This window comes from Macrobrachium rosenbergii, chromosome 3, assembly GCF_040412425.1.
Source record: "Macrobrachium rosenbergii isolate ZJJX-2024 chromosome 3, ASM4041242v1, whole genome shotgun sequence".
NCBI lineage: Eukaryota > Metazoa > Arthropoda > Malacostraca > Decapoda > Palaemonidae > Macrobrachium > Macrobrachium rosenbergii.
Window position 1 is genome coordinate 8,117,469 of NC_089743.1, and position 27,077 is coordinate 8,144,545.

A 27,077-nucleotide genomic window follows, 5' to 3' on the forward strand; every position below is an offset into this window, starting at 1 on the left:
CTGTTCTTGTGAAGAGGAGGATCAGATACCGGAGGCTAGTTTCCCTTCGGCCAATGAGTCTGAGTGCAGACGGATGTTGGACTTTATCCACTTGCTGTATCCACAGTCCAAGGCTCCGGAGGAGCCGATACAGCATAACCAAGCTATGTTCGAGTCGCTTTATGCAACAAAACCGGTGGTAGCACAATCACCAAAGAATCTAGTCTGGTTTAGCAGGGTCGAGCAGGCTTTGAGAGGGGCTGACAATAGGTTGGCATCCTTGACAGGATCGGGTAAGCAGGATTCAGCCTTGCTTCCTATTCGGAAGGGCTTTTATAGGGCCGCGGGTAACCCTTCTGCGGGTGTCAGGGTGCCGCTGAACGAGTCAGTAGAGGCTCTTTTATCTCAGGTTTCATCATCGAACCGTCTAGATTCTATTTTGGCCAGGGAAGCCAGTATATTGGAAGACACTTTCCACAACCCATCAGAGGCGTTATCACACACTATGTGGATGCTATCCGGTCTCATGGGGTTCCTCAAACAGGATGGTTATCTTCCGTCAGACCCAACTCTTTTCGACAACCTCATCACATCGGTTTCCGTGGGGCTTGCATACCAGGCGAGTGTTTCCGCAGGATGTACTACATTCTTCGGGAAGAAGAGGAGGGACTCCTATCTAAACCAACTGCCTCCTCATTTTCCTGGCATTCACAAGAGGGCACTGCTGAGGGCTCCATTGGCGATCAGCAGCAGTTTGTTTAGAGAGGAAGAAGTTTCGGCAATGGTCAACTTTGTGTCGTCTACCTCGGCAGTGGAGTCGTAGCAGGCCATGACCAGGGTTGCAGCGCAGAGTGCCAGATCTCCGAAGGGGTCTAGAATGTCTTCTCCGAAGCGCTCTCGCTCCAAGTCTCCGGGAAGTTCTCCTAAGAAAGTATGCTTTTCATCCAAGCTTTCCAGTTCTGCCTTGGATCTGAAACCTTCCAATTGTAAGATGGATTTTTGGAAATAGGAGACATTCCCTTCACCTGCACCTGTAGGAGGTTGCCTTGCCCCTTTCAGGGACACCTGGAAGGAGTGGGGCGCAGAGTTGGGTAGTGGAGGTCTTAAGGAAGGGTTACAGAGTCCCTTTCCACTCTCGGCCTCCCCTATCCAACTCACCAGTGAATCTTCCCAGTTACTCCTCTTCTTCCATCAGGGGGTTAGCTTTGGCGGCTGAGATCTGAGCCCTTTTAGAGAAGGGAGCCTTAAAGCCTGCTCCCCCCCTTCTCCAGGGTTCTACAGCCGGATCTCCGTGACCCCAAAGCAGGAGGATCTTGGAGGCCTATCATAGATCTCTCGGGTCTCAACAAGTATGTAACCTCGATGAAGTTTCATGTGGAAACTTCCCAGTCGGTGCTGTGGTCGGTCCAGAGGGAAGATTGGATGATTTCAGTGAACCTCAAGGATGCTTATCTCCAGGTTCTGATCCATCACGAATCTTGGATGTTCCTTCGTTTCTCAGGCCCAACTGGAACATTTCAGTTCAAAGTCCTCTGATTTGGTCTGACCACAGCACCTCAGGTATTCATGAGGGTGATGTCTCCTGTTTCGGACATCATGCATCATCGGGGCTTCCGAATGAGAAGATACCTCGACGGCTGGCTGGTTCAAGCTTTGTCGGAAGGCGAGGCTCTGCAGGCAAGGGACTTTCTTTTGAATCTATGCCAGAAGTTAGGCATAAGAATCAATTTCGACAAGAGTTCTCTGTTTCCAACTCAAGTAAAGACGTACCTGGGAATGACGATTCAGACGTGTCTTTTGAGGGCTTTCCCGACAGAGGACAGAGGAGTGGGTTCTGGCGATTTTAAGCCAGCTGGAAACTTTCATGTCAAACAAAGTTCAACCTGTGAGCTTATGGAAAAGCCTGCTGGGCCAGATGGCCTCCCTATCCCTTCTTGTTCCAGGGTCTCATCTCCAGATGCATTCTCTGCAGGTGTGTCTCAGGAATCGCTGGGACTTTCAAGAAGAGAACGTGTCAATAATCTGGGACGATTCTTGCATGAAGGCTCTTCGGTGGTGGTCAGAAGAACATCTGACCACCGGCAAAAGATTGGACTTGCCCCTTCCCGATGTACATCTGTACACAGATGCCTCAGATCAGGGTTGGGGTGCAACCCTGGAGGAACCTCAGGCTCAGGGCCTTTGGAGGGATCTGGATCGAGAGGAGTCCATAAATTACAGGGAATTAAGAGCAGTCAAGGAGGCTCTAAGTTGCTTTGCAGAACAGGTAAGCAACAAGACCATAGCGTTGTTCTGCGACAACATTACAGCAGTATCGTATCTCAAAAAAGAGGGAGGAACAAGATCACAGGTGTTGATGGATGTAGCACAGAGAGTTCTCCGTTGGTGTGAAGAACACACAGTTTCGCTCATCCCCAATTCATGTCGGGAAAGCTCAATGTCTTGGCAGATGCTCTGAGTCGGTCACAGGCAGTTCTCGGGGGGGGAATGGGCATTAGTGCAAGACGAGGTGCAACTGCTGCTCAAGAGATTGCCAGCGACAGTAGACCTATTCGCCACCAGGATGAACCATTGCCTTCCAGTCTACTCCCCAGTAGCGAATCCCATGTCCTGCGGGACGGACGCAATGTTGCACTCATGGGACAACTTACAAGTTTATGCATTTCCTCCCTTCAGGATGATACAGGAAGTCCAAGCAAAACTCAGGAACTGCAAGAACACTCAAATGACCTTGGTTTGCCCATTCTGGCCCCGGAGACCTTGGTTTCTGGACCTCCTGGACCTGTTGACGGAAGTTCTGGTATTCCTCCCAGAGAGGAAAGATTTACTCACACAGCCGCACTTCCACTACTTCCACCAGAACATTCGCGTGCTGAAGCTAGCTGCGTGGAGACTGTCCAGCGAGTGGCCCGTCATGCGGGACTCTCTAAAGCAGTGGCTAGACAACTGTCTTTCTGTTTAAGGATCGCCGCCTAAAAAACCCAATAATCTTTAAAAATTCGATTTGCTGAAAAAAATTCTATGGCTTCGTATAGGGTTCAAGAATGTGTCCACGAAATATTATGCTAAAATTTGCCGTATTTCTAGTTATGGCCTAAAATGTAACAATAACTATATACCCATAAAACACCAGTAGCGCAAATGATTTAGTCTGGTATAGTTTTTTGCGATATATATTACTTAAAACTTCCTTTGAAATGAAATGTATAATGTCAATAATATCCTACTCGGCACCTTTTTAGTTATTCCTAGCCATGACAACGCACACGTCATACCATGACGCCGACTGTGGCCGAGAGTTGCCTATAAACTTCCAAGCTAGAAGGACACGTTTTTCATGCTCGCTAGCCTTGACTGAACTCTGTATTTTCTTCGGTGTTTTTGTTTTTCACCGTGCCTAAAAGGTCCAAGAGTTCACTTCATGCTTCTAGAATGCGGAAAAGCCAAGTGGAAAAGTCCAGGCGAGAAGTAGAAGAAAGAGTTCAAGAAATTAGTGCCATAGAGGGGAATGGAGCGACGGAGAGAGAGAGAGCTGTCGCCCATCAAATGGCGCAGGCAGCGATCTCTGCTGACCAGAGACCAACCACATCCACCCCTAAACGCCTTTTTATTTGTTCGTCACTACCAAAGGGCAAAGATATTTTAGAAAAAGAAAGCAGTAGCTCGGAGGCTGTTACTATAGACGATCCTGAAAATAAAATGATCATAATAAGTGAAGCAAGACTTGAATCACGAATCCCTAATTGTGAATGTAAAGTAATTCCCAGGATCCATTTGGCAAGGGATGGATTCGAGACACTAATAAAAAGTGTAGGCAACTATGATACCCTAGAGTAATACCTTGCAGCAAGATCAGACAGGGGACCAGGAACCTAAAATTTATAAGAATGTGTCTTAGGCACATAAATAATCAATTAATATTCTTATTTATAATCATTTTGCATTAATTAATACCCAAAAATAAAAATTAAAACCATAGAATTAATTGTAACACAGTCTTTGAAGTCCCTTTTACTTTTTTATGTAACTAAAACTTTGAAGGCCCGTTTCTTTCAAAACATAAGTTTTTAACCTTTTAAAATGCATCTCCTCCCTTAGTATTGGACCAATCTAAATGAAATTTTAAATATAACATGGGGAAACATGGTAGATTAAAACAAAGCCGGGATTTTTAATATTTTGAGTTTCTGATTTTTGGCAATTTTTTTTTCTGTAATTTTTGTAAAAAAAAAAAAATTCATATCTCAAAAAATAATTGAAAATCAAAAATCCGGCTTTGTATCAAGGTCCATATGTGTTTTATACGTGGTTCAAATCTCATCCCTTAAATCCAAAAAGCAAAGGAGATGCATTTTGAAAATGGCCATTTTGGCCGAAAAAATGCTCTGGCGCCACAAAACCTAAGGTCACTGAACAAAAATTTTTTCCCCAGAAGTTCCACACAATATCCTTTAACAAACCCCTATATATCAACAACCTGTCGTTAAAAGTCGGAAACCGGCCGATCCCCTTAAGGAGTTCAGCCAGGAAGTTATACCAGGCCAGGTGGGCAATGTATCGTGGATGGTGCCGAAAACGAGCATTGTATTTCGCGCTCATCTGTTGCGAAAGTAGCAGACTTCCTGCTATTTTTAAGGAGAGACAAGAGACTTTCTTACTCTACAATTGCTGGGTACAGGTCAATGCTGAGCAGTACGTTCCACTTTCACCTTCCAGAACTGAACTCTCAACCAGCAAGATTCTTCATGATCTGTTAAGATCTTTTAAAATAAGAGTGCCCAATTCTTCCTCTTCAGGCCCCCCTCGTGGGATTTAGCGGTGGTGTTGAATTTCTTAAGATCGGCAGCCTTCGAACCTTTAGAGTCTCTGCCCCTAAGGCACTAAGAAAGTTCTATTTTTAACTGCGCTGGCTACGGCCAAGAGAATTGGAGAAATTTGGGCGGTATCCAGGACAGTCTCCGTCTCGGGGAAAGATATTTTTCTTTCTTACCTACCGGAATTCGTGGCAAAGTCCAAATCTGAAACGAATCCTTTGCTAAGGGCATTCAAGTTCGCATCCTTAGAAGACTTTGTAGGAGGCGACATTTCCAAGATGCTATCATGTCCAGTTAGGGCTTTTATAAGTCTATCTGTCTCGGACCGAGAAACTTTTGCCTCGCCCGAGAACGTTATTCGTTTCTCCTAAATGCCCTTCGCATTCGATCTCCAAGAACACAATCAGTTTCTTTCTTCGGGAGGTTATCCAGCAAGCGTCGGAAGGCTCTTCACCAACTTCGGAACCTTTGACTTCATTTGCACGTCCGAGGGCGCATAGTATTAGAGGAATGGTGACATCTTTGAGCCTTCCATAGAAATTATTCGGTGTTGGCTATTTTAGAAGCAGCCACTTGGAAGTCCCTATCGGTCTTCACTACCTTTTACCTCAGGGACATCCAATTTTCGTCGAAGGGTTACTCGCTGGGTCCTTTCATGGCGGGCAACACGATCTTGTAAATGCATGATAAGTGTGTGTGTGTGTGTGTGTGTGTGTGTGTGTGTGTGTGTGTGTGTGTGTGTGTTTGTTAGGTATTCAAGCGAAGTCTAGGAATTTGGAATTCTGCATTGATCAGGATCCATAACGGGAGCATTAGGCAGGACATTAGCATGATGAAACTAGGCTGAGCCAGGTTGATAGGATTTTTTCTCCAAAATCCCCCTTCTGCACAAATGTTGGCTGCAACATACAGCGAAGAACCCGAAGAGACTGCAAATTCAACTTCCCCTCCATACATGCATGCGAGGCTATAATAACCACGTGGGAGGTTCATCATACCCCTCCATACATGAGAGTGCTTTGATTAGCCACATGGGAGGTTCATCGTCCCCTCCATACATGAGAGTGCTTTGATTAGCCACATGGGAGGGTCGCCGTTCTCCGCTACTCATGGGAGGCTGTGATTAGCCACATGGTAGGTTGGTTTTTTGCTACTCTCTATCCATAGGAGGTTTGAATACCACGACAGGTAGCTTGACTCAGACAGTACCGAGACTTGAGACTGATGTCGAGGGTACTCTCTCTACAGGCATCCTCTCCTGCCAAGTGGTTAGCCAGGTGAGGATACATGCATGTAGGCAGAGTAGGTGAATGAGTTACCTGCCTTCCCGTTTGGAAGGTCAGGCTAAAATTACATTGATCCCACCTCCTTAAAATTTTGTTAATCGGGCTAATTCAGGTGTTAAGGGAGTGTATTGCAATATGAAATTTTTCATTATAAAACTAATATTGTAATACTTACCTGAACACCTGAATGATTCCCACCCTCCTCCCCATTTCAATTTGATCAGTGAATTACGCAATTGGGGAACCCGGCCTCACTCGGCTGGGACTTGCAGCACTGTTGCCAACAGTGTTCCAGGTAACTCATTTTGACAAGATTTTCCTGTAAGCTTTGGTAACACTGACAGTTAATTATCCAATTAATGGGTAAAAGTTACGGGGATGTAGTTCGGGCTGGTGGGTAACCAGGGCTAATTCAGGTGTTCAGGTAAGTATTACAATATTAGTTTTATTATGAAAACTACATACTTTAAAGCATCCGAAAGTTGGCTGTTTTGGTTCAAGATTTGACATGGGATTTCTAACAAGAAGATTCATGGTGAAGCTTTGGATTGCTCCAAGAGGGAACAGAAGAATTTCACAAACTGTTAAAGGACTTGATGAGAAAAGGCCTTATTTTATGGAAAATCTACATTGCTGACAAAAATGATCTATTCTATCCCTCCTTACCAACTAACACCTTGGCTGATGAGAATGCATGGTCTGCTTTGGTATGTGCAAATGCTACTGGTGGGCATTGTTTCAAACCAGTGGTAGTTGGGCAAAAAAAAAAAAAAAAAAAAAAAAAAAAAAAAAAAGCAGCAGCCACTTGCCCAGCGTGGGTTGATTGATAGGCTCCAAGTGTTAGGTATCATTCAGTGAAGGCTTGGTTCACCTCCAAGATCATAACCAACTGGTTCTACAATAATTTTCATAAAGAGGTTGTTTTAATCAGACACAGGATCTTGGCACTGCTAGAAAATCAGGTGAAGTCTTTGCTTCTCATGGACAATATACCTGCACATCCTAATGCAACCCAGTTGGTTGGTGACGAAGGTTGTATTAGAGTCAAGTTTTTCCTCCTAACACGACTGCACTCATTCAGCCAGTGGACCAAGGTGTTACTGTTGCGATGAAATGACTATACCAGAGGAAGTTCCTAGAGGAGATGATGGTAGTGTCAGAGGATGAGGAGGAGCAGCAAGGCTAGGATACACAGGGGGGAACAAACACTGAAGAAACTTCAAAGGTATTTGCTAAAGTCTGCAATCTACAAATTTGCAAATGCTTGGAAGGATGTCACTGTGGAGACCCTCAACCAGGCCTGGAACCGTGTGCTGAATGGAGAAGAGGGCATGATGGACTTCCAGTTGCTCGTGATTATGAGGTACTGCCTAAAGAAAACAACAACAATGACAATGACGAGACTGTTTCACAATGAGCGCATTCACACAAGAATGTACATGCTCTTCAATATGTTTATCGAGATTATGGAGACCCAAACTTCGACCCTAATGAGATCCCCAGGGCCTTGGACTTTGCTGCAAAAGTTAGAGAAATTTGGTGTACAATCATTGTGAAGGAGAATCGTCATTCGTACTGTCAAAGTACCCTTAACTGCTTCTTTGGATCTCAAACCCCTGTGCACCCAGGCCCATCGCCATCCACTCCTGTGATAACAAGGTTGTTCAGCTTGAAACTGCAGGTGAGCACATCTGTGACCTTCATTGATATGTGGGGCTCCTTCAGCCAAGAATCTGATGGGGCCACTGTCCCATTTTGATGAATCTAACCCTCTCGGCACCTCTACACCTCTTCCAGCCACTTCCACACTTACTAATGTCTCCCGGAAATCACAGGAGGCACAGGAAGACGACGCTAATCTCAATGACACAGTCAATCTAGTGGAGGGGGAGGAGGTGGAACACCACTTGCAAAGATCCATACATTTTTAGTCTGATCATTGTAAGCACCAAGGGCAGTGTACAAAGGTAAATGACAGAGAATATTCTTAAATTTAGAGGCTTGTATTTTTTCTATGATCTATTTTAAAAACAGGCTCATAAGGGCTATGAGCAAAATAAAAAAAAAGGTATGCTTTTTTTTGTATTTTAAACTGTTGTATAATGAGTTTGGGCAAAATAAAAAAAAGTGATAATCATTTTTACCTGGTAGTGTAACCTACCTTATTGCATGTTGGCGTATGAGGAAAAAAATATGATTTGCTGTTTTATTAGTGTACAATACTTATAAAACGTAATGCAAAAGGCAATTAACTGGCTTATTTCCCTTAATTGTAGCAAAGTACTGTATACTTTCAAGTACACAGTACTTTGCTACAATTAAGGGAAATAAGCCAGCTAATTGCCTATTGCATCAAGTTTTCAGTTTAAAGTGATGGTTGTTGTTTATAGGCATACTGAGTGTTTATGCTTTTGTGGTACTAACGAGGTTGGGAAGTAAGGGTACAGAGTTGCTGTTTTACTCCCGTACAGTTTTGACTTTATCCAACTTTTGACCTCATCCAACAAGGCCTTGGCTCTATTAATAACCATGAGATTACTGTATTTTGAATACCAATTTTGTAGGTACACGAAAGACATATTCAGTATGATGCATGAACCTTCATATATATGTAGTACATTCTTTTATATTTCATATCCATTCACATACTTCCCTAATGTAAATGTGGGATTTGTTCCAATTTATTGAAAACCTTTTGACTGGAGTCTGTTGACTACAACTGTTGGGTTTCATAAGTACTCTTCTCTGGTGGGCCTCAAGATTAGCCAATTGTCTAGGTAGGCTACCAGTTGAATCCCTTCTTTCCCAAGTTCCCATACAACTATTGCTGCTAATTTTGTAAAAACTCTTGGGTCAATGTTTAATCCAAAGGGCATGACTTTGAATCTGTACATTTCCTTCCCACCTGAAACCCTAGGGAACAGCAATAGGGACGTGCCAGTATGTCTCTTTCAGATCTATAGAGACGGTCCAGGTCCCTTGCGGAATGACGGAACATACTTTGGTAACAGTAGTCATCTGGAAACTGTGGCAAACAATGTGTTTGTTCAATAAGTTGAGCAACAACACTCCTCAAAAACATCCCTACAGAAGGGGGAAGAATGTAATAGGGAGGTTACATTGGGGAGTGACATATTGGAGCCTCCCAATGTTCCCTTACAAGCCATAATGTGACACTCCAGAAAATCACCCATAGGGTCTGCGTAAGTGTTTTGGCTACAGCAGCAAACATTGTTCTAGAAAATTCTGGAAGCCTGCTAATGGAAACTTCCAGTATAGTAGTGGAAGTTATAATATTGAGGAGATGGAGCCAAGGCTATCCCATCTGAGATTTTTCTCAGAGGGTTCCCTAATTGCTGAGTAGCCACGTCCATAAGGAGCTTTTTTTTTTTTTCTCCTCTCTCAAAAGGAAGGTCAAGTGTAACCCATTCCTTGGTAGAATAATTAGATACCGGAATGACAGAGACAAATGGCTTCATTTCTGCCACTGACTCTTGCTTCCCAGTCACTACAAAATTCCGAAAATCTGCCTTTACATGACTGATTGTTTTAAAAACGAAGGGACAGAAGGCTGGGACTATACAAAGAGCATGCTGCTTCTCTAAAATAGTTGCATAACTATATTTTCATTAGACTGGAAAAAGGTTTCTTCTATGGCTTTCACTGCAATGTTCACAGGTAGGATAACCCATCTCCTTTGGTGGTTTCTGTGCCTACTGAAGGAGGGAATAAGCGCCATTCAGTACAGGCAGTCCCCAGTTATCAGCGGAGGTTCCAATCTGACGGCGTGACAATAAGCAAAAATCGCCGATTTTTGGTTATCAATGCCTCTGTTAGGTATGTATCGGTGCCAATACGTGATTATTGGTGCTGATAAGTGGAAATCAACGCATATCAGCGCTGAAAATTGCCAATTTTTGTTGCTAGACAAGCGCCAAAAAAACCGGATCGCCAATAACCGGGGACTGTCTGTATTAAGAAAAGCTGCTCTGTCCCAAAAATTCTACATGTTCAACTTCAATCATAGTTTTCCTTCATTAATAAGGTATTTGCCATCAGGTGAAAGGTTAGACATTGAGGTATCATACCAAGGTTATCAGTATCATCAGGGGTGGGTATTGGAGCCCATACTACTTTTTGATTTGAAGTTTTATAGCCCAAACTGGCATTATTATTGCTACCAGTCAGAGCTCTGGAAGTGGAAAGCTGTCTTTTAGTAACTGTTCAGTTTTCAGTGGAGATTTAGACAACGCATTCAACTTCTTTTTGGGCTTGGGATTTATATTACCCTCTTCCCAAGACTCAAGTTTTTAGTACAAGAACCAATCTCTGCCCAGGCAGACTGTGCAGCGACTTTATTCACTCATTTAAAGGGTGAGAAATTTTTACACATTATATTTAATTCAGTATCTAGGGCTGACCTAATTTCCTCTTAGGAATCATAGAAAGTGTCTGATATACTGAAGCTCAGTAACAAGGACATTCTTGATGCTGCTCATAATTTCCTCCTGGAATTCAGCAAGTGCAGCAAGCAGGATTTCCATATCAGGAGCACTTGTGCAATCTGATTGTGCCAAGTGAGCCGTATCACCACTGCCAAGCAGAACAGATGTCCTGGATAAATCACTAAATCCCTTAGAAGATACAGACACTTAAGACAGGGTTGAGTAGACCCTTATCAGGATACCCTTCAATATCTGATTGCTGCATGGGAGAGAGATTCTCATCTGAGATGTCTCTCTCATGTACAGCAGAAGGATGTGTCCCTGGTCCTTCCAGGTTTAGAAGGGCAATTTCAGTGGCTATATCCGCTTCTTGTCTGATATCAGTGGCATCTCTCCCAAGGAAAGATTCTTCTTCTCCACTGGAGGAGTCGACCTGGAAGGTTCTAGGAAGCAATGTCTTGGGGAAGGAAGGAAGGAAATACACTCTGCCTGAGTTCTGCCAGAAAGATGTTGTCTCCTCTTTCCGTACCCCTACTGAAACCTAGGACTCAACGAGACAGCCTAAAGCGAGCTCTTTCATTGTTAAAGTTTGTTGCCAGGAGCATGTTACATATTTCACATATGTCTGGCGACCAACCAAATTCTCCTTTATTCCTATAAGGGCTGTGTTCATGGCAGGTGGTATGAGCAGTACCCACAGGCAAAAAGCGGACTGAGCAATTTGCTGCGGAACATGTAATCTGTGGGTCTAGCATAATAGCGGCCCTGCAGTGATAAAAGGAACAAGACTTTATTAGAAACTACCTGGTGCTAACTACCTATAATCACTGTAAAAGGCAGCACACTCAACACAAAACTGTAGTAATGTATTAAAATATTCATAATTACTGCATAACTTTGCCTTTAAAGTAAATTCCCTCCAATGTTACACCACTCAATTAAGGCAAAGCTAACTGTATATACTATAAATCTTATTTCTGTAGAATTGATTTTTTTTTTTACCGGATCTACTCGTAAGCCAGAGGTAAAAACTATAGGCTACAAAAGAAGGCACCTTAACCCTTAATGGATGGGCTAACTCATGAGTATTAATAGTACGTACCATACGATTTGGATGAATTTAGCAGGAAAGATGTTCATAGCACTTCAATGGTCAATAAATGACTTATGGCAACTGTGTAGCTCAGAACAAGACAAGGGGGGGATTAGTGTACCTCTAGACTTGATGGGGGGAATGTATTGGCCCTCTCTGTCCCATGACACCTTTTTATTTACTTGCTCATAAATATACCCAGGGATTGCTGTTGGTTTTAGTTTTTACCTTTTACGATAGTATGCCAGCTATACAGTAATTGAAATTTTGCAAAGAAATATTAGAAAAAACATGTATACCTCACAAAAAGTTACTGCATCTCCCCATCTCAGTAAAATCTTGTGAATATTTTACAACAAATATACTCAGAATTTGTTACTGATTTTAGTTCTTATCTGTTATGATATTGTGTGAGCTTTAATTATAATTTTACAAAATAAAACAAAATAAATTATTATAAAAAACATGTATAACTTGGTAAAATTATCATATTTTACGAGTGTCTTGTAAAAGAGGCCCCACACAAGATTGTAAATAGTCACTTTCAACTTCCCGTGGAAGGTAGGGAAAAATTTTTAGAATATTTTTTTCTTACACCATGTGCATTTGCGTATCTTCCTCTTTCCATTGATATGTTTTTTTTTTTCTTAAATTGGCCAACCTTAAAGTTTGCCCAGCCTGGGGGTGTGTTTAATATAAATTTAGCCCATCCCTTAAAGGTTAAAGGGAATACTGTGCCAAAAATTTTTTTCATATAAAACAAGCACTTGTAAGTTTAATTTGTTTGCCAAAGGTTGTTACAGTACTATGAAAATGTAAAATTTAATAATCACATAGGAAAAAGTGACCGTCACAAAAATTTTCTTAAAGTGACGCCACTATTGGCGGAGTAATATATGATAAAAGTAGGTCTGCTAAATGACTCTTTGTACAACTTCATACAAGTTCCTGATATTAAGGATAAATGGCAAACTTTATCACCAAAACCAATTAGCTGGATAATTAAGTACTACAAATGACAAACTGGCTTTACTACAAGGTTTGCAAATTGAGCACAGTTGGGAGGAAACTGCTATCATGGCTACTTTTCATAAACAAGAAGTTAGGCTACTACCATTCAAGAGTGTAAGTAGCCCAACATATCTACTAAAGTTAAAAAATTATAAACTATTGATTTTCAAGAACAAAACTGTCTAATATCATTACTGCAATATAGTTAAATATAGCTTGTCAGCCAGGAAAAAGTGAAAACGGCATGGTGCCGTAGAATAGCACCAAACCTAATTTCTTGCCTTGTGGAAGATGCACTGGCTCCCAACTTTAACAAAATAAAGCTACCAGCTAAAACTTTTGTAATCTAAAACTTTCCACTGGGACTTGAACCTATGCACTTATCTTGCTTCTGAGTTTAGTTCTTCCATCTTGACTGAAATAAGATCTTTTGAACAAATATAAGCAAATGGAATGAGGAGGTTATTTTTCCCATGAAGACAACAAAAGTAATGAGGAAAGTGGCCGATGTATGATGCACTGTTGCCACATGTGTGTAAAAGATAAAGAGTGAACCTAGGCAGTCATTTTAGACAAAGAGATACCCCGCTTGTCTTGAGTCCTTATATTCTGTCATTGTGCCAACCTGCACTATTCTGGCTAAAACCAACCAGAGGAGAATTCTTTGAAATTGGTTAGTCTGTCTTATGGAGCCCTACAGAGACCATGAGAGTAACTAATTTGAGGATGAACAGTAGCTACACTATGAAATATATATATATATATATATATATATATATGAAATATATATATATATATATATATATATATATATATATATATATATATATATATATACAGGCAGTCCCCGGTTATTGGCGGGGTTCTGTTGTGATGATAACCAAAAATCGCCGCTAACCGAAAAATGGCAATTTCAGGGCTTTTTTTGGTGATTTTCGGGGGTTATTGGCACTGAAAAGCGCCAATTTTTGGTTATTGGCGCCTCTGTTAGGTATGTATTGGCGCCAATAAGCGGAAATTGGTGATTTTTGGCAGCTAAAATTGCCGCTTTTCATCAAGCTAGACAAGCACCATAAAACCGGATCGCTGTTAACCGAGCCCGCTGTTAACCAGGGACTGCCTATATATATATATATATATATATATATATATATATATATATATATATATATATATATATATATATATATATATATATATATATATATATATATATATATATATATATATATATATATATATATATATATATATATTATATTATATATATATATATATATATATATATATATATATATATATATATATATATATATATATATATATATATATATATAATATATATATATATATATATATATTATATACACATTATAATGATATCCTCTTGTAAAATGTATAAAGTATAGTTTTTCCAGAATGTTATGATATGCTTTGTAATTGTCATATGATTTTTCTATATATGAGATATTGTGTAGTGTAAAATGTTATTTATTGTAATAATAATTATTGAAAACTTTGTAATGTCAGATCTCACAATAATTTAATAACATAATATAAAAAGAGATTACGCCATGAGCGTCATGTGACATTTTTTTTTTTTACTGTATCATATAATGGGGTCTTTTGTTTTGATTCAAGCAATCATATGACTTTGTTACCATGTGGTTGTTTGTTCATGGGATAATTTATCTGCTTACTGTTCGAGAGATAAGTCACATACACAAATGAGTCACAAGGGCAGTATTGCCCAAACTTGCATTATATTACGTCCCCCCTCTCTCTCTCTCTCTCTCTCTCTCTCTCTCTCTCTCTCTCTCTCTCTCTCTCTCTCTCTCTCTCTCTCTCTCTCTCTCTCTCTCTCCTTCCTCAGTAACATGCCTTGACAGGAATTGTGAAAGTGTGTGTAACAAACTGCAGTTTACAGGTATTTATAACTTATACCATGGTACATTTTGAATTTTGGAGTGTGTCAGTTAAGGTTAAGTTGATTTTTGTGAGTGTTGTTTAACTGATTTGTGTTTATTAGACCGGTTAGTTAAGTAAGATTTTTGACAAAACACTTTAGTGAACTTATTACATTTTACAATTGTCACTTTTGTATATTTGTATATTTTTTATTGTTTTCAAATTATTTACTTGGTTTTCTTTCATATCTTAGTATTTCTTAATGGTTTCACTTTTGCTTACTTAATTTTGTTTCACATATTAACATTTTGGTGATTTAATTTTGTTTCATAACTTGATTCAAGAATTAAGTTTATATTTCCAAATAATAGTGATTTTTTCTTTAAAGTAAAGTTGTGAATTTTTATTTTTTAAATTTTGAATTAAAAATAAACTTTTGTATTTAAAGTTTTTACAATAGTGTTTCATTTATTGACCACCAGTGGTAGGAATTATCTTTGTGAATAAAGCAGAATGATAGACAGTTTTGTTCCTTCAGTTTTTTGTTGAAGTGAAAGAGTCAAGGGGGTAAAGTTACGGTAATGAATAATGCCCTTTGATCAAGTTTAGTATATATTGATACCTCACAATTGTTTTGATAAGCTTTAGTATCAAGGGGGTAAAGTTACAGTAATGAGTGATGCCCTTTGATCAACTTTAGTATATACTGATACCTCACAATTGTTTTAATAAGCTTTAGTATATCTTGATACCTCACATGATTGATAACCAGGTACTTAGAACACTTTGACTATATATATATATATGTGATATATATATATATATTTATATTATATATAAATGTATTATATATAGTCCCCGGTTTACGACAGGGGTTCCGTTTTTCCGCTGCGTCATAAACCGAAAATCGTCGTAAACCGAAAAATCGTTGAAAATCATCAAAAATCCTAAGAAAACCTTACTTTTAATGCTTTGGGTGTATTGAAAACGATGTAAACTGCATTGTTATTGAGTTTTTCATAAAAAAAACCTCCAAATTTTTATTATTCTGCCATTTTGGAGCCATATTTCCTCCAAATTTTGATTATTCTGCCTTTTTGGAGCCATATTTCTTCCGTTGGATCGGCGTACGACACGTCGTAACCCCAGAACATGCATCGTAAACCAGGAAATAATTTCTGATGAATATATTTGAAAAGCGTCATAACCTCGGAACGTCGTAAGCCAGACCCGTCGTCAACCGGGGACTGCCTGTATATGTATATAATTTATAAAACAAAAGTTTGCATGCAGATAGGTATTGGTGGATAAAGGCCTGAAAAATGTGTAAAAAGTTTAGCCTGTTACTCACACTTCTACACAGGAGCACCTCAGTAAATAAAGGACATCAAGTATGAATGAGATGAGTTAATACAGTCAACTTTATTACAATAGTTACTATCTGAAAGATTTTATTTAAGTTTGAATAAAAAAATGTTTTGCATTCCTGTATCAACATGCAACTGTTTCTTATATAAATAATAAATTAAAAGAATCTGAGATATAAAACATCAATATCTTACCACACTTCCTGTAACAAAAAGTGAACCCAACGCTGGAGTGCTAGTAACTGTGTGTGACACATAAAACTTGTTATTCTTGTTGTTTGCTTGCCAATTCAAACCACTACTAGCTCCACTGCCAGATTCCTCCTTCAAACGAGCTATCTCCGCAAATAGCTCTGTAAATCTCTGTTCATATTCCAGAAGCTTCCGATTAAGCTAGAAAATAAAATGGAAAACTTACTTAGTATTGTAACAAAAATGGTCAGCATGCAGTCATCAAAGTAAAACTATTTCTACAGCAACATTCCATTTTATTTGGGAAACACTGACTACTCAGTGTACATATAGTAAATCTCATGACTAATATTATTATTCATATACCCTTGTTAAACCAGCTAATAAACTTTAACACATTTAAGGGGAGTGCTGACGCAACTATAAAATATAAACTCCATTATAAAGTAAATAACTGTTTCTACCTTATGATTGAAGGTATTTGCTTCAAATTTGTACCACTTATTCTACAACTAATAATGAAAACTCTCTCATGGGGAAATTTAGGAATTCGACCTCTTAAGTTAATTTTTTTTGCAGTTGAAAAAAATCATGATGTTACTTTTCAAAGATATTATGCAGAATAAAAAGTTTCACCTCAAAATGGAATTTGCCGATGACAAAATCAAGATATGTAGTTATACTACATTCTGTAAAAGTTTCATTGAATTGGTTCAGTTTTCTTGGAGAAACAAGAATTTATTTTAAAAAAAAAGTAAGTTTTGAGAAAACAGCAAAACAAAATAATTTTTGGACTTCACAAAGAATCCTGAGATTATCAAGACATCTTGAGTGAAATTATCCCTATATCATTATAACCTGTTTTCTCAATGACGCTACCACTAGAGAGAATGGGAAATTTTAGTGGGTGACAATTATTTTGAATAAATTTTGTTAACTTTTTTTTTTTTTTTTTTTTTTTTTTACCCAATTGTCATTCACAGTGCTGTACAGGCGATGAACAAAATTGTCCTTAAACCAATCTACACATTTTTTTAAGCAATATATCTTAAAGATATCTTTATTTACACAAAACAGTCCAAAACAATGTATAACTCCTTCCAACCAACCAAACTTAGAATCATACAGACATTTTTACATCTAACCAAACTTAAGAGTCATACAGACATTTTTACAAGTTTTTACAATTTGTCATTCACAGTGCCATACAAGCAATGAACAAAATTGTCCATGAACCAATATAAAATTTTTTTTTTTATCAATATATCTTCAAGATATGTTTATTTACACATACAACAGTCCAAGAATGTATAACTCCTTCCACCTAACCAGAGTTAGAGTTATACAGACATTTTTACAAGTTTTTTTTTTTTTACAATTTGTCATTCACAGTGCCATACAAGCAATGAACAAAATTGTGAATAACCCATTCTAAAAATTGTTTTTAGTATTATCACTTCAGGATATGTTTATTTAGAAACAAAACAGTTGAAATTTAACTAAAAATGGATAATTCCTCGAAATTTTGCGGTCGGGGGGCCCCTTAGGCAAGAGCAACTGTCACAATGGCATATATCATCATTTGAATGTTCACCATTGACAATGACTGTATCACATTTCATTACTCATTTTCAATATAAAAAATCAACACAGCATAGTTTTTCAAGAAAAATACTTCTACACGTGGGTAAACAAGGAAGTCTTCAATCAATTCTTGTTATGCATATACAAACCATTACTTCATAAAAGATTCCATTTGAAATTGTTGAAGGTTACTTCAGTTCGAGAACTGAAACTGGCTTAATTGCAATGGTGTTTTAGTGGTTAAGCCCACTAGAAAGTTCATTCCCTCACTCACAGTTACTATCATTTTTCACTTGCCATTGCTTGGTGGGAATGAAGGGAAGGAACATTAGTGCAAAAATGTTACATATCTATGAAATGCAAAATTCATAGAGGAATGTTAAGGGGTCCATCGTAGTTGCAACTGTTTTGTTAAAAATGCTGCTGCTATTAAGGAAGGTGGAAACTGCAGATTATACTCATTTCTTGTTATCAGTTTAACTCCATATATAAACCTTACAGGATCTAAATGAACATAAGAGGGCCTCCTATTCATTCCTTACTAGCTTATTCAGTTCCTCGTTGGGCGGGTGGGTTCCGTTCTCAGCTAGCACTCTGCTGGTCGGGAGTTCGAATCTCCGACCGGCCAATGAAGAATAAGACAAATTTATTTCTGGTGACAAAAATTAATTTCTCGCTATAATGTGGTTCGGATTCCACAATAAGCTGTAGGTCCCGTTGCTAGGTAACCAATTGCTTCTAAGCCACATAAAATAAATCTAATCCTTCGGGCCAGCCCTAGGAGAGCTGTTAATCAGCTCAGTGGTCTGGTTAAACTAAGGTATACTCAACTCTTTAAGTCAGATTCAGAACAGTCATGGAGTAAGCGAGAAAACTATTTGCACATCATTCATGCCCACAGGTGTGGCAAAAATGAATGAAGTGGAGTAAAAAGAAAAGGACGCATCACTATTCAAAAGGCCAAACCAATTAGAAAAAGTGGGGAACTCACTAACTTTTCAATATGGCAAGTACCATCAAAGAAGGGATTTCACAAGTCAAATCCTTTTACAGGACTTCTAAGAGTTCCAAAGATGGTCTCATAAAAAATCCTAGAACCACATCTAAATTTAAATAAACTTTATTAAAGGATTAGGGAGTTCTATTTTGAATGATCTAAGGACCTCTTGAATGTCTTGATTGCTGGAGATTTCAATGTTAAAAAAGCAAGGCGCAGAAGACCAAAAAAGGAGCAAGAAATCCATCCACACCAGCACCAATTCAGTTAAGGTATCCTTGTTGTTGGTAATTATTAGTTAACTCTCTCAAGGATTGAGTAGAGGTTTCCAATACAGGCTCATAAAAACCCTCCAGCTTGTAGGATATAGTCGAGGGTCTCCAGGTACTTAGCGGAACCACAAGGAGGTTTGTGTGTGGTTGCTTGAGTAGGTCTGGTCTTACAGATAGGAGTCAAGACTGATCTATTACTAACACATTACAACAGGTGACCAGTCTCTCTGTGTCACCATGGGGCTATAAGGTCATCACATTCTGAGAGGTCCAGAATCTCTTTAGGACTTGCCAAAGAGCAAAGGGAGAAAATTCCCATGTCTAGACTGGACCAGCCAGTTAGCATTGTGTCTGATGCCCAAACCTGAAGGTCTCAGCAGGGAAAGCAATAGATCAGCCTTTTGTTCTGGCTCATTGCAAATATATTGATGTCTAGTAAGCCCTATGGTAGCCACAGGTCATGACAGTACTTGTGGGAGCAACAACAATTCCATCAATATGATTTGGCCTCCCTGCTCAGTTGATACACCAAAACATTGTTCTTGTCTGGGATGAAAACCTGTTGCACTACTCATTGTGAAGGAATTGAAAGGTTCTTAATCTCAATTTGGAATGGGGGATGAACTTCTCCAGCAAGGACATGTGTTGTAGAAGAGACAAAGGGGGATGAACATCTCCAGCAAAGACATGTGTTGTAGAAGAGACGATTTATTGGCTGACAAAATCTCTGAGGAAGGAAACTAGGAGAAGCATAACAGATGAATCTAGTCCTTTCTCTGATGGAAATATCCAAAAATTCTTGTGAGTAGCTAACAGTCAGCTGTAGGATGGCCAAGGCACCAGCTGCCCACTGAGATACTACCAAAGACTTCTTTTCTATGCCTACACTAACTCAGAATAGTCTGGCATATGTTTTACTGTTGACAGCCACTTAGCAACACAGAACACCCTAACTTCCTAACCTTTTGATCTTTTTTTTTTTTTTATAAGAAACTATTCTAGGAGAAGGCCACTCTGAAATAAACCACCGTCCTTTATTCTTGGGTGATGCTATAGCTTTTGTACTGGGGGCTTCTACTGTTTTAGATTAGAGTTCCCTTACATGAGGGGTACACTCTAGCACACTTTTCTGTCAGTTCCCTCTTCCTCTGGTTTTTCAAAAAATGTGTAGGGCAGGTATAGTAGAAAGGTTGAGGATGCCAGGTAGTTTAGCAAGATGTTGCCTCATCCTTACAGTTTTTTTTTTTACTTTTACATTCACAATAGATCCTTGTGATTATCTGTCAGTTTTATAAATTTAATCATTATTATTTTGCTATTTTCATTTAATGGGTTAGTGAAGTATGTGTAGGCATTATACATTCAAGAAATGTAGACAAAGTACAGCTAATTTTTTGGGGGTGTTTGTAAAGCCGGTCCTCTCATTATGTTTGGAATGGTGCAATGGTGGTTGTGATGTCATAAGACTTACGGAAGATGGTAGTGAGGAAAAAGGTGATGGTAGCAGTCACGAGTCAGGGATGGTGACAAAAGGGTGAGTGCTCTCATTTGCGGTTTGTTTTGGTTGTTTCATAAGTCTTTCTTTTGTTTGTTGGGGTCATGAGTTGGCTTAGGCGAGCAGTGCAACAAGAAAAGGTGAGTAAATTGAGTGATTGTTGCATATTGGTCAGGCTGGGTGTTTATTCACCTTGATCCTCTATTCCTGCCAAGAGTGACCAGATCTGCTGAACAGCAGCACTAGTAAGTAGTAAATGTGCCTCGCTGTCGAACTTCTCAGTTCCAGAGGTCCTTTATTCCTCACACCATTGGACTGTGGAATAGTCTCCCTGAGGATGTTGTGCAATTGGAACCTCAAAAGTATAGGCAAAAATCCAATGCATTGCAATAAACCCCTCATATTTGCCGGGTATGCATAACCTCCCCCATGAATAGCTAAAATCCGTGAATACTTAGAACCCTTCTAAAAACACTTAGAACTGCCTATATTGATGGTGCAAAAAAAAAAAAAAAAAAAAAAAAAAAAATGCTTATACAGGTATTAACCTACTTACAATGGGGTTAGGTTCCAAAAACCCCATTGTTTGTTGAAAAAAATGTAACTCAAATATAGCCTAGCCTATACTAGAAAGTATACTCTATACATACATGGTATAGTAATTATTAATATCAGCTAATTCTGGAGGTTCATGCAGAGTGACTTATGATAACTCAATACAAAGAGAGATTGAATAACACACAAGAATTAGCTTAGACTACACTATGGTATATTGTATACGTACACGGCAGCCTAGCCTACATTATGCAGTGTACTGTACAGTAAAACCCCCGTATTCACAGGGATGTGTACCGCACCCCCCACGAATAGCTAAAATCGGCAAATACTTAAAACCCCTCTAAAAACACTTAGAACTGCCTATTTCGATAGTTTAAACACAAGAAAAACCCTCTAAAAATGCTTATGCCTGAGTATTTTAATAGTTTTATCACAAAAATTGCAGTAAGTCATGAAAATGATATGAAAATACAGTATTTAGTGAATATTTTTCAGTGAAAAATACTGCCAATGGGAGAATTTTCCACAAATAATGGGTAGATACGTTCCACAGAGAAATCTGCGAATATGTGAATCGTGAGAACGCAAATACAGGGGGCTTACTGTACTCTATATTCACATAATATCGTATTATACAAACATCAACATAATGAATATGCATCTTTTCCATGGATCTTCTAAAATGTTATACTTTGTTATTTTCATTTCGAATGGGCTCAGCAGGTAATTCTAGAAATTCGAGACAAAATTTTGGAAAAACAGCAGGCACTAATGGTGGAGAAACTGGCAAATGAGAGCGATAGCGAGCATCTGCTAGTTATTTCATTAACTTCACTTATTTTCTCCCTTAGTTTCTTTGTGTTGTACGCTTTCGAGGAGGGGATATTTGTTCTTTCTGTATCTGGCTTCATCCATTGTCTGATCTTTTCCACCCATTTTGACCTCTTTGTCACATCTTCGGTATTTCCTCGTCTGCCGTTGTTTGGTAGCTCATCATTCCTGTCGTCTTTGGTGGTATCTTCTCTTAGTTCGTCTTCTTGTCCTTCGTTGCTGGGTGTTATTTTTCTCTCCAGTTCCTCTCTTTCTGCTGTGGAGAGCCAGTTCTTTATCTTTATATTTCTTACTTGGTCAGCCAGCCTCTGTTCTCTTTGAGGGGTGTTATTTCTCTCATTCAAGATGCTGACCAATCTTTTTCTGTATTCTGTTTCTGTCGGGTTGCTTCTGATGTAGCATCTCCATATTTCGTTATTTTCTTCTCTTATCCATTTTCTTCTTCTGGCTTGCCTCTATAGCTCCAGTCTCTGGTTGCTGGTTACGGTTGCTGTGGTGGTCAGTTGCTGGATGACAATCTCCAAGTACCTGACTGTCCTCCCCATTCATTGGGCTGTATACCCGGCTGCCGGACGAAGCTCCTCTGTTGCCAGAGGTTTCATTTGCATTGTTGTCATTTAATCTTTCAATTCTTTCCATCATTGCTGAGTTTTGCTATTTAACTCACAGTTGGATCCTACTCCATTAGAAATAGGTACTCATTGACAGCCGAGTAGACTGGGAAAATTGTGGTAAAGATCCTTTCCCAAGGAACCAGTGCCGAGGAGAGAGGTCACCCGTCCAATGAATGACCAGCTCCAATATTGCTTAACCAGTCCATCGATGAGCTAAACCACTGACATGGTGCCTTGGTCAACATGCAAAAAGGCAAACTGACAAGGACTGAAGGGATAAAGCTAGCCGACGAGAACAGCATCAAACACATACATGAGACAGGATACAAATACCAGGGAATAATAGAAGGAGACGATGTAAAGCACCAAGAGATGAAGGATACGATCAGGAAAGAATATATGCAGAAACTTAAGGTGAAACTCAGGTCAAAACTCAACACTGGAAACATGATGAAAGCCACAAACACATGGGCAGTACCAGTAATCAGATACAGAGCAGGAGTGGTGGAGTGGGTGAAGGTGAACTCTACAGCATAGACTAGAAAACTAGGAAACACATGACAATACACAAAGCACTACATCCACAAGCAAACACAGACAGAAATACATAACATGAAAGCAATGAGGCAGAGGTCTACTTTGCATAGAGGAATGCGTCAATATCGAGAGCAGAGCACTGGGGCAACATATGAAAACCAGTGAAGACGAGTAGCTAAGAAATGCATGGGAAGAAGGATTGATAAAAGTAGACAAAGACCCAGAAATATACAGACAGGAAAATGAAAAACAGAACAGAGGAATGGCACAGCAAACCAATGCACGGACAGTACATGAGACAGACTAAAGAACTGGCCAGCAATGTAACAAGGCAATGGCTACAGAGGGGAGAACTCAAGATGGAAACAGAAGGAATGCTAACAGTGGCACTATATCAGGACCTAAGAACCAGATATGTCCAAAGAACATAGATGGAAATAACATCTCACCCACATGTAGGAAATGCAATATGAAAGACGAGACCATTAACCACACAGCAAGCGAACTTCCGGTGCTTGAACAGAACCAGTACAAAAAGAGGCATTATTCAGTAGCAAAAGCCCTCCACTGGAGCCTGTGCAAGAAACACCAGCTAGCTTGCAGTAATAAGTGGTATGAACACTAACCTGAGGGAGTGATAGAAAACGATCAGGCAAAGATCCTCTGGGACTATGGTATCAGGGTAATACATGCCAACAAAATCAAGAAGTATCACTCACTGATGTCACAGTACCATGGGACACCAGAGTAGATAGGAAAGAGAAAAAAGTTATAAGTATCAAGACCTGAAAATAGAAATAAGAAGGATATGGGATATGGCAGTGGAAACTGTACCCATAATCACAGGAACACTAGGCACGATCCCAAGATCCCTGAAAAGGAACCTGGAAAAACTAGATGCCGAAGTAGCTCCAGGACTCATGCAGAAGAGTGTGCTATTAGAAACGGCACACAGTGAGAAAACTGGACTCTAAGGAGGCAAGATGCAACCCGGAACCCCACCCTATAAATGCCACCCAGTCGAATAGGATCACATTAAAAAAAAAAATTATTATTATAATGTTTAGGGAAGAAACCTCTGAGAACAGTAGCACTGAAATAAATGCTGCTTCTATGGCTTTCAATTTGCATAGATCTTCTCCATTCATCATATAATCTTCCTTTGTTTTATTACCTCTAATGTTTTGACACTTGCTCTGGTAGTCATTTACAAAGGGTGAATTAATTGACATGCATGTTACACAGGTACATATAGCAGGTGGGTGGTTTACAGTTGGCAAATCGGTTAGTGAATTTTCATTGGTCACAGGTTGATGATGAAATTGGCCCCAGAGGCACTGAGATCTTCTAGGCATAATCAGTGCTGTTGGTTGGAGGTGGGTGTTGGGTCGGGTACCTGCTGCTGGTGTGGCTGGTATTCTAGATTGCCCAGGCGACATGCTGCCGGCATCCAACACTCTCTCTCTTGTCAGTGTTTGGCATAGGCTGATTTCTTAAATTTCTCCATATGATGGTCGGGAGAAATTCAGCTTCTTTCACCGTGTTAATGCTTGTTTTTTTCCAATACAGTACCTGTATATGGAGTGCTTTGAGAAGCTGTAGGCATTGGCAGTCTGCTGCCTGGTCTATAATTTTTGTGTTCTTTACAAGCTCCTCTCTTTCAGGTCTTTTGTTATGTTTTTCTACATAATGGTTACAGATGGCCCCTTCTTGAAGGTGGCAGGAGAAATGCTTGAAGAGTTTGGTAGTGGTCATCCTGATACATGAGTGGTGGATCCTTCCACCGGGCATGTGAATTCGTAGATGACACTACTTCTCTTTAAATACATTTCTGGGGGCACCAGGTTGTTTTTAAGAAGTACCTGGCTTGTTTTCATATTTTTATAAAGTAGGGGAGACATTTTCATTTACTGTTTTCTGAGGGCCATCCTCTAAAAATTTTTGATGTATGCAATTTTTGCAATTGAGTTTTATGGACCCACTTGGTCATTATCAATGTACAACATACTTTCATGGTGCTGTTGTAGAAACTTGTGTTTGTTGTTCTACCACATGATTTAAGAAATTTTTGTTTATAAGCATTTGCATGGACCTTTCAATCTCCTCTGTGGTTTCTCTCCACACTGATGAAAGGAAGATTGTAAGACAAATAGAGGAGACTCTATACAAATTGAATAGCATAGAAACAGCCATTATTTTCAATAATAATAATAATAAATAAATAATAATCTTTCATTGTGATGTCATTTTCAAAACCATCACTACTGTCATCACTTCTGGAGCTGCATTTGTTCTTGCTAAGTGTGCCAACTCCTCCCAGCTAACCAGTTTAATTCTGGCAATAATATTTTCTTTTTATGACATACACTTTTGTATTATGATTCTACATGTAAATATTGTTACTGTTATTTTTTAAGTCTGCAAATATTCCTTTATGGTTGCATATGTTGCTGCTGCTTTTGGTGACACTGAACTAATCCTGGTCTACTGAATTGATCATGGAAATATCATAGTCATAGTGTATTTTATATAACAATGCCTGTAGATTAATAAAAATAAAAAGGACTTGGATTTTGCTGCTGTTAATTTTGATATCCTCTTTTGCTCTGCAACTATTGTGCCTGATTTGTGATACATTTCAGAGCTGCTGATTCCAAGGTTTAATAAGCCCACTTTACGTAAGTGTAATGCCATTCTAAGGTCCCGAGAGAGAGAGAGAAACACAGTAAGTGCCAAGTTAACCTTCAGTGTTTCGTATCTTATGTTAATATGGACACAGAGTTTATGGTCTTTTTTAATACTGTATGAGTTCTGTGTGTTACATATCTTGTAAGAAAAAGTTGGTAGAACTACACAATCAGCTATATTTTTTTTTAGGCTATACTATACAGTACGGTTTTGCACATATTTTTTTAAACAACTCATTTTGTTGGTATATCTCCAAAACTGAATAAGTAAATGAATATTTTGAATAATAATTACAAAATACTGATTAGAACAGGCTATTAATTATTTTATACAGAATTTTTGTACACTATAAGCTTGTGAGCTGGTTCCATGGTATCGTGCAGGCTATACATAAATCTTCGTTACCTAAGTGATTTCATTACTTTTCAGAAGTGTCATTGAGATGCAACTGTATTCTATTTTCTTAATCATTACTAGTGATGTCCTGAGGCTTGACACCTATGAAGATGAAAAGCAAACATACTGTTTCACATAGGAACATTTTGAAATTTGTTTAGCTACTCATGTACTTAGTAATCTTAATACCAAAAAAGTCTAATATAATTTGACATACCTCATTTTGCTTTGCCTCTTGACTGATTAATTTGGTTGTTTGTTCTGACAAGATGCGGTTCTGTTCCAAGGCAACACGTTCCTGTTCACTTACTTTCCGCCGTAAATCATGAATCTGAAAAAGAAAGAGGAGAAAAATTACAACTAACACATTAGAGAACTTATCAGGTACTTTAGTAAAGTTCTGAACTGAAACAAAGTTAATACTTGAAGAAAGTAAAAATCGTTAACATATGGATTAAGTAAAGCGATACATATGGAAAAAAAAAAAAGTTGTGTACTGTAAAGCAATTTTTTAGCAAGCCTACTAACACCTAACTCAATTTCTTGCCCCATACAAATCAAGAATAAATATTAAGACTGCAAAACCTCAGCCAAAGCTGCAAACTCAATCCCCAAAAGATACATTTCATCCCCCCCCCCAAATCTGATATCTTGTTGTCAATAGCAAGGTCCAACTTTGGTCAAACTCTTGAAGGTATACATATAGCTATTTGCATAATCAGCTAACAACCATTCAAGAAAACAATGGAAAAAGTAACCTTGATAAAGGTCATAAACTGATAAACCAAAAAAGATAGCAAGAGTGCCATAAAAATTAGGAAAACCAGTTGCAAATACAGTATTCCCTTGATTATCCACACTAATACATGCAAAGCCCTTGCAGATATTAGAAATCTGTTGCAAGAATAAATTACAAAGAAATTATCATTAAGCTAGCATAAGTATGGTGATCATTATACACTAAATGATAAGGAACTGGCTGATTTGTATTCTTATGTAGGCATGCTGTT

General features: G+C 38.9%; 1 protein-coding gene across 2 annotated transcripts in view; it reads right to left on the reverse strand.

The window, feature by feature from the left end:
- Window positions 1–27,077, reverse strand: part of pall (pallbearer) — a 131,240-nt gene that overhangs the window by 9,179 nt on the left and 94,984 nt on the right. For both annotated transcript variants that reach the window (XM_067127150.1, XM_067127159.1), the window contains exons 6-7: window positions 26,285–26,398; window positions 16,099–16,296 (exon numbers count right to left, since the gene is read on the reverse strand). In XM_067127150.1, the coding sequence (XP_066983251.1) occupies window positions 16,099–16,296; window positions 26,285–26,398 (312 nt within the window). The remainder of the gene's footprint in view (window positions 1–16,098; window positions 16,297–26,284; window positions 26,399–27,077) is intronic.